The 9,417-nt window shown below is 27.0% G+C and overlaps 1 protein-coding gene across 1 annotated transcript in view; it reads right to left on the reverse strand.

Annotated features, from left to right (window-relative positions):
- LOC129967035 (uncharacterized) overlaps positions 1-8,753 on the reverse strand; it is a 208,942-nt gene extending 200,189 nt beyond the window's left edge. Inside the window, exon 1 of the mRNA XM_056081671.1 lies at positions 8,398-8,753. Coding sequence (XP_055937646.1) covers positions 8,398-8,506 — 109 coding nt within the window. The 5' untranslated portion in view covers positions 8,507-8,753. The remainder of the gene's footprint in view (positions 1-8,397) is intronic.
- Positions 8,754-9,417: the final 664 nt, after the last annotated feature.

Genomic DNA, 9,417 nt, shown 5'->3' on the forward strand with positions numbered 1-9,417 from the left:
CAAATATTCCCAACAAGATGTATGGGAATTTTTGTCGTTCCATTATCACCCAATGAATTTACACATTTACACCACTCCCAGAGTACCCCCTCGTTTATGAGGATGCACTAGTTATCTAATAAGTAAACGAATTAGATAGATACAGAATGATAAAACATACTTAAATGTTAAATCCCTATTAATTGTATCTAAAGAAGCCACCCAAATATTCCCAACAAGATGTATGGGAATTTTTGTCGTTCCATTATCATCCAATGAATTAACACATTTACACCACTCCCAGAGTGCCACCTCGTTTATGAGGATGCAATAGTTATCTAATAAGTAAACGAATTAGATAGATACAGAATGATAAAACATACTTAAATGTTAAATCCCTATTAATTGTATCGAAAGAAGCCACCCAAATATTCCCAACAAGATGTATGGGAATTTTTGTCGTTCCATTATCACCCAATGAATTAACACATTTACACCACTCCCAGAGTGCCACCTCGTTTATGAGGATGCAATAGTTATCTAATAAGTAAACGAATTAGATAGATACAGAATGATAAAACATACTTAAATGTTAAATCCCTATTAATTGTATCGAAAGAAGCCACCCAAATATTCCCAACAAGATGTATGGGAATTTTTGTCGTTCCATTATCACCCAATGAATTAACACATTTACACCACTCCCAGAGTGCCACCTCGTTTATGAGGATGCAATAGTTATCTAATAAGTAAACGAATTAGATAGATACAGAATGATAAAACATACTTAAATGTTAAATCCCTATTAATTGTATCTAAAGAAGCCACCCAGATATTTCCAACAAGATGTATGGGAATTTTTGTCGTTCCATTATCACCCAATGAATTTACACATCTACACCACTCCCAGAGTGCCATCTCGTTTATGAGAATGAATAGTTATGTAGTAAGTAAACGAATTAGATACATACAGAATTTATAGATACAGAATGATAAAAAATACATAAATTTTAACTATCTATTAATTGTATCTAAAGAAGCTACCCAAATATTCCCAACAAGATGTATGGAAATTTTTGTCGTTCCATTATCACCCAATAAATTTACACATCTATACCACTCTCAGAGTGCCACCTCTTTTATGAGGATGAATAGTTATCTAGGAAGTAAATGAATTTTCGATACCCATAGCATATATTAATGATGTTGAGGTCAGATAATTATCTTATCGCTGATTAAGAAATATATCTCGCTACGTTCACAATATCGCAGTTAGGTTCTATCTCAAGATTCAAATCTCTCTCTCACTATATTTTAAATAACCGTTAGAAATCATTTATAATATGCTGATAAGTTTAAAAAAAGCATTTTCTGAAGAGATTTAGCAGCGTTTCCATGATGAAAAAAATTCTTAATAATCACATAAAGTTTCAATTAATACATAATTTGTCTATTTTATTTTTTTCCCTACTTTATAGAAAATGAAATATAAAAATAAATGGTATGAATTCAATATTGTCACAATATATTATCATCTATAACAATATTAATTTGATAGATTTTCACGCATTAAATATTTTAAAGTAAGATAACCCTTTTCTTTTCGTCTAATCCGATGAAATATTTTATTTGAAAAAAGACTGAATAAAATATTCTTTCTCGATAAAACAAAATAAATATATTACCCGATATTAAAATTGTCAGCATAAAAAAGGAAAGGAAATATACTTCAGAATTTTAGCCAAATAAAATATAAACTATGCTGACACTTTCACGATATTTTATACAAAAGGATTTAGCTGTAAAATTTCTTACGAATGACTATTATATGCACCATAATATCATACGCCAAATAAAATTTTTCAGTTAGAAAATCGTATTTTTCACTGCATTGCATATTGAATAGTTATTTATTATTTTTTTAAATAAGAAGATGCTATTTTTGAAGTTATTTTATCCACAAAAGTGACAATATTCATAAAAATGTAATATCTTCTAATGCATTTCTTTTTATTTCAAACAAAATAAGATTCATTTTTCCTTTAAAGATTATTAATGTTCACATTTTAATTCTTCAACTTTAGATAATAAGAAAATATCCAATGAATTTTCGCTGAATTGTTAAAGACAAACAATTTCGAACTTGAAACATTTATAAATAATCATTATTTTTTAAATTAATGTACTTTTAAAAAATTTAATTGATTTCCAAAAAAAATTCAATAAAATTCAAATTGATCAATTTGAAAAATTCCTCCTAAATGAATTAAAATGATCAATTGCAAAATCCTTACTTTATTGCATATGATGTATACAAGAAGAAAAATTCATAATCGTTTGAAAATTACATATCAAGATGTTGTTAAGTTTTCTTGTTTCAGACTTTCTTCAATTCAAATTGATTTACATTTTTTAATCTTAGGATGAACACAAAATTGGAAAGAACTATGCAAAATTTGATGTTTAATGTTTTTAATCAAATTATCAGCGTTTTAACAAATTTTGAATAATGTTTATTCATCCTAAGTCCATCCAGAGATAATTCCATGCAATAACTCCAAAAGCAAATAGCTGTAAAGAAAACGTACAGAATATTGATTTATCACTTGAATTTTATAAGTGCATCAAATGCTGGATAGATGTCTTTTAATGATTAATGCCTCGTCTTTTATGATTTAAAAGCAACAGCATAAACACAAAAACTTGTTAAATATAATTTAGAAACTGTCCTGATATTAGAAGCTGAGAAAAAAAATATATCGTATAATGTTAGAAATTATAGCAGCATTTTACTTTCGACACATTTATACTATTTTTCAACGTGACATTACTTTTAAAAAAGTTGAATTACATTGTTATATTCAGAATTGAGGTTAAACTATATTTATTCGGTAAAATTAATCGATATAAAATTAATCGGTAAAATTAAATAGGTATGTATTTTATAGAGTTTCTGATAAGTGTTATCAAAATAATTAAAATTTAGTTTGAAAATATCATTTCATTGGTCTCTTTTTCTTAAGTGAATTCATTTGATGAATTAATATCCTAAAAAAATCGCAGTGAAAAAGAACAGTAACTTATATTTTGAAGAAAAGAATTCTCTTTTTAAGATCCCTTTTTTTTTAAAAGGAATCCAAATAATTTTTCTCCCTCACAGAAGCAGAAAAAAAAACGGATGATTTTTTAAATTCTCTTAATATACGGTTGATGAAAAGGATTCTCAATGTTTTTTTTATTTATTATGATTTTATGTTGATATCAAAGAATTTTAAAAAAATCGTAATAAAAGATTTTAGGATCGTTTTTTTTTAATTTTATCGGAATTCAAACAATAATTATCAGTTAATTTCGTGTCAGTGCTGTATTGAATTAATTGAATTAGCGAGCAATTAAGTCACTTGATATCTTAAAGCTAATAGGAAGTGTTTGTCAAAAGTTAAATTTTTATTTTCGGCTATATCGCTATTCAGTTTTTAAGAACTGAATTATAAATTCAATAGTTCCTTATTATTATAAATTTATTTCCTGTTTTAAAGTGTTTTTTTTTCTTTAAAACAGGAAATAGCATTATTTGACTTCTGAACCTATCAGAGCAATACATTTTCATCAACTTGAATTTTTCTAAATGAACTTTGCAATAATTGAGAAGTTCTACATAGCCAAACCAGGAAAAAAAAGAAAATGTTGCTTTTTTTCTATAGTTAATTCCACAGAAAAGATCAAATAATTACTGGAAAAAATTTCGTTTGAGCATTTATTTCTCCATTACTATAACTTTCGGGATTTTAGTGCAAAATAAAAGTTTCCTTAAAAGCAATTAGTAACAAAAAAACTTCATTGCATGTATTCTGAGAAACAAAGTGATTTTCTGCTTGTATGATGAATACTTTTACTGGATTGCGGTACTTTTACTAGAATACAAAGAGATTGAAAAGAAGAACATTTCCAGAGGAATTCATTCTTAAAACCAATGTTCCAAATTCACTAATGCATCAGCGTTCAATATGTAAATTTATATGTGATAATGAGCTTACTTATGAGAGTATTGGCATTCTAACAATTGTTAATTTTAGATGTATTTCTTTTTTCTCTAGCTTAATGATTAGAGTTTTTAAAGAAAGAAGTAGATGTTAAAGAAAATTTCTTACATATTAATTAAATGATAATTTTTTTTTATTAATAAAGATCATAGACTCAATTTCAGTCCACATATCACAGAGAATGCCGGTTAGTAAATAAATAAAATTAAAACTAATCACAAGGAAAAACATATTCTTCAGAATACAAACTGAACTATAAATATCAAAGAAAGTCTGTAAGCAATGCTTCTAAAATTCAAATTAAATGATGCATATTTGATCTTATTATATGCTATTGTGAATTCATGCGGATACTTCATTAGGTTACAGAGTTGTGCAGCATAATATAAACACTCAAGAGATATTTTTAAAATGCATTATACTTTTATATCTCTACTAAAATGCTTCCCAGTGAAATGAATATAAAACATACTCATCTATAGGTTTATATTTAAATTATTAGAAATCTTGAAAGCAATGCTTCTAAAATTCAAATTAAATTATACAAATTTGATCTTATTATGCGCTATTGTGAATTCATGCGGATTCTTCATTAGGTTACAGAGTGCGTAGCATATTATAAACACTCAAGAGATATTTTTAAAATGCATTATACTTTGATATCTCTACTAAAACGCTTCCCAGTGAAATGAATATAAAACATACTCATCTATAGGTTTATATTTAAATTATTAGAAATCTTGAAAGCAATGCTTCTAAAATTCAAATTAAATTATACAAATTTGATCTTATTATGCGCTATTGTGAATTCATGCGGATTCTTCATTAGGTTACAGAGTGCGTAGCATATTATAAACACTCAAGAGATATTTTTAAAATGCATTATACTTTGATATCTCTACTAAAACGCTTCCCAGTGAAATGAATTTAAAACGTACTCATTTATATTTAAATTATTTTGAATCTGAAAAGGAAAAGTTGAAATTTTAATTTGAATGCAAATGCATTTGCTATATTTAATTTGTTTGAATTCTATATGTATTATTCCTATAAAATTTAAAGAGAATTAAAAATTGAATTTTCTTAGAGAATATTACTTTTTCAAAATTTAAACAACAATAATGTGTAATAAAAAAAGCGGATAAACAGCGGATTTAAAATATTTGCTTATCTATATCATATAAAAAATTTTTTTCAGCTAGCAGAATCATTTAAATAAAAAAAACTGTGACACTTTGAATACATGGTTATGTATTTTTCAAAGTATCGCAGTTTTTTAATGAATACAGAAATTATTAGTAGGGCAAAATATTATGCCATAAATATTTGACAACTTATAATTTACATTTGAAGAAAATAATATGGATCTTTTTCAACTCAATGTTGATATAAAGTTTGTTATTTACAAAACTAATTTTTAAGTTTGATTAAAACTAACTTTGATTAAATTTAAGATTAAATTAACTGTTTTCAATGTAAGAATTTTTGAAACAAAATAGGTTCATCTGCTGGTGGGCAGCGTGCAGGTAATTAATGCAGAGGTTTATATTGATAAAAGCAGTCTAAAATACACAGTCTAATATCGAGTTCTATAATGAAGGTATAGCCAGTCAGACCTAATGTGGACTTTCCCCCTTGCAACACACCACTCTCTTCGTGATCAAGAATACCTTAAGAAATGAATAATGTATATCTTTTCAGAGACCTGCATTTGAAACGATATGTCAGAATCACTGCTTCTAGAAATTTTCTTCTCTTAATTCAATGAATAACGAAATTACTGAAGCGTTTCCTAACGTTTGATATATATACAGATAGATGATAAATTGAATTCATATATATTGTCATCAAAGATATTGTTCAAAATGTCCGTGTTCAAATGTAAATGAACTTTCTAGAGAAACTATAACAATAATTTATCTTTTCTAAGGAAATGAATAACAATTCAATGCGAATTTCCTACTGTTAAATTCTAGGTGAGTGTTTTTAAGCGCTTTGCAACACTTGACTTTCCAAATACTTTTGTATGAAATACTTGCTGCTTTTATATGAAACATTAGGATAATATCAACCGTCAAATTATATGGAATAATCAAGGCATAATTTTCTTGTGACTATAGGTAAAAGTATTTAAAAAATTAAGTTCATTTATAAAATAAGAAAGCTTTGTAACTTTATATGCAACATTTATTTAAAGAATGGAAAAGAGAATTATGAAATCAAGTTTTGTGGTGGTTTTTCTTATTGACAACGTTTCAGGTTAGAGCTTCGCCAATAGGAAATGTAAAGGAATGTTCACACATGATTCATAGAAAAGGTGAATGTTTACAGATGCTATTCGGTGGAATATACGCTTTAGTATGTCAAGTAACCTTTTAGTATGTTAAGTAATACAACCATATCGTCTTTTAAGTAGATTGAACTAACAAATTAGAGAATAATTATCACCAAAAATGTAAAAATATTATTGCACAGGAAGATTATTTGCTAAATAATTTATTAAAATCCATTCCTCTTTTTAACCATTTTCTCTACTAATTTACATTCATTCGGATTTAGCTAGTACGAAATTGCATTTCATTAAAGATCAGCTATTTATCGTCAATAGTTATCTGAGCAACATCAAATTACACTTTAATATGCCGTACTAACTTATCAAAAAATACAGTAATATTATTTGATTTTGCCTAAACAATTATTTTGTTGAAATAAAAATATTTTTATTATTAATCTAAGAGAAATTATTTATAGCTTTTAAAAAAATAGCATACAAACGAAAAATTGCATCCGAATTTGTTTTAAGCGTTCCTTTTACTTTATTTACTAAGGAAAATACTATTTCCTCTTTATTGAAATAAGAATTTTAAAAAAAGAAACGTTTTAAAAATTATTAATTACAATGAAACACATTTGCGTTCAAATAGTTAACTCACTTGAATGCAACTGTGATTTATACAATATAAAAATAAATTAGAAGTTAATTTTCAAGCCTACTCATCTACGAAACCTTTTTAAAAGCAGTTTTTTGTACGAGTAATTAAGTTTCATTTCAAAGGAAGAATAAACATTCTTTAAAGTCTATTCGATTTTGGTCTATTGTTTGTCTAATCTATGACGTAGATTCAAATCAAGACTTTAATTAACAAATAAACTCTTCTTGTTAGACTACTATTATACTTTTTGCTCTTTAGAATGGAAAAAAAACAATTCTTTTCAATTGCTCTACAAGGTTTCTATTGTCTTCTGTTTCTTAAAATATTTACTCTTGTCTCCGTTAATTTTTAGCGCAAATCAATTATTTAATCTCTATTCTAGGCTATGAATGTGACTTTCTTTTTGAAAAAAATACAAAAGACAAAAATAAAAAAAAATACAAATAGGCAGTTTTAACTTAAAGGCTTTTTAATGAACATTTCTAATTTAGTTGGTGAATGTAGATTGTCAATAATTCCTAGGATTTAAGCGATAAATTCTATTCAAAGCTTTTGTTGTGTCAGATCAAACTCATTTCTGAGAACAAACCATTTTCGGAGGTGTTTTTTTTTTTTTTGTTGTTTTTTTTTTGTTGTTGTTTTTAAAACTTTAATGTAACCATTAAGCATTTTATAAGATGAAATTTTGAAATTAGAGTTTCTACATGACACTGAACAGAAATAACACTATACTTCTACAAGAAATCATTCCGTCGATATATAAAAGGATCAGAAGTTAAATACAGCTCTTCTACAATATAACATTTGTCAGCAAGTATAAAATAGTAAGAATGGATTATTTATAGATAACTTGGTTCAAAAAATAATAGCGGGTTTCCCCAACATTCGTTCATTTTTATTTTTCCTATATTTTATAATAAAAAAATGTATTCATTGGTGATGCAAAGTAAATAAATTCACCTCACAAACTATTAAAAAATTGGGAATATACTGTTGTGAACCTTTTAACACATTTTCTAAAATTGCTTATTTTGCATTACCGCATACGTAAGGGTAAATCCATTCACCAAATCAATTAAACATAGGATAGCAAATTATACTTACATATCTTTTAGATATCTCTCAAAATTAGAATAAAAGATTGTGAAAATAAAGTTGATATTATTAAAACGTAGAGTAAAAATAATTTTTGTATAAAAATATCTTCTGAACTTATTAAGAAGGGCTTTGAAATTTTGATTAATTTTGAATTAAATTTTGTAAAATAGTGACAAATCTTGTAGTTGTAAGTCTAATGGCCTGCCCTACAGAGAGTTTTCAAGGAATTTTTCATTTCTACATCCCAATTTGCTATTAGTATTTCAGCATATAAGCGTCATCTTGTTAAAACTCTCAAAAAGAAAACTGACTACACTTATAATAAAAGAGTATATCAACCTTACCGCTTTCTTCTTCATCATCGTCGTAGATTTCACCAGCTATTAAAGTCTGAACAGTAAAAATAACTAGAATGATAAAAGTCGATTCTATGCAAAACCGCTTTATATCCATATTTCTTGGGTTCTTTGAAAACAACTCACAGCAATCTTCCCAAGTATTTCCAGTTGGAAAAAGTTCAAACTCACAGTCACGATTATTGAGGAAAAGAAGGGATAGAAGCTCGAAAGGGACTTATCTCAAATAAATAGTGGCATTCAAGGATCTGACACCTTCTCCATGTTATTCTTGTCTTAGCGGGAAAAATCCGAATTCAAGTCTCGTCGCTGTTCAAATGTTAGAGTGGAAGTTGAGCGGAACTTGACTCTTTGGCGCTCCAAGACCGACGGACATCCGGTCCGGAACAGTTTGAATGACGAAGGGAAATAGAACCCTCTGTATCGTAAGAATTGTTGAAGACAGGATGGCTCTGTGATTTTTCAGCTGAAGGAATAAGAATGTTCCAAAATCTCCCTCAGTCACTGACAAAATCCAAGCTGTCATATTTCACATATAAACAATATTAGAAGATTCTACTCGTACTCAGATTTTAAAATTATAAGTTACTTTTTAATTTATGTTTGTACTTTCTGTCAAAAATTCTGCAATGAAATTCGCCAATTCATATATTTAAGCACCAAAATTTGTGTTGGGGCATATTACACTAAGTTTTTCTGATCTGAAATAAATTTTTAAAAAATTTAATTAAAAATTGAAAAGTGATAGTTCAAAAGTAAAAAGTAGAAAACAATTAAAATAAAATATATTCTTATATTTGATACACTAGTAAAAATAAGATATTTTTTTCAAAAATAATATCTGCTGTCCTTACTTATATTTCAATATTTTTTTTGTTAAATCAGTCATAAATCAGTCAATAAACTGACTGATTAATGAAAATTGAATATCCCTATTTAATAAAACAGGCAGTTTTAGACCACTTCATCGACCATCTCAAAGATACCCTCTGCCCGCAGTTGCTCAAG

Source organism: Argiope bruennichi, chromosome 4 (genome assembly GCF_947563725.1).
Source record: "Argiope bruennichi chromosome 4, qqArgBrue1.1, whole genome shotgun sequence".
NCBI classification, from domain to species: Eukaryota; Metazoa; Arthropoda; class Arachnida; order Araneae; family Araneidae; genus Argiope; species Argiope bruennichi.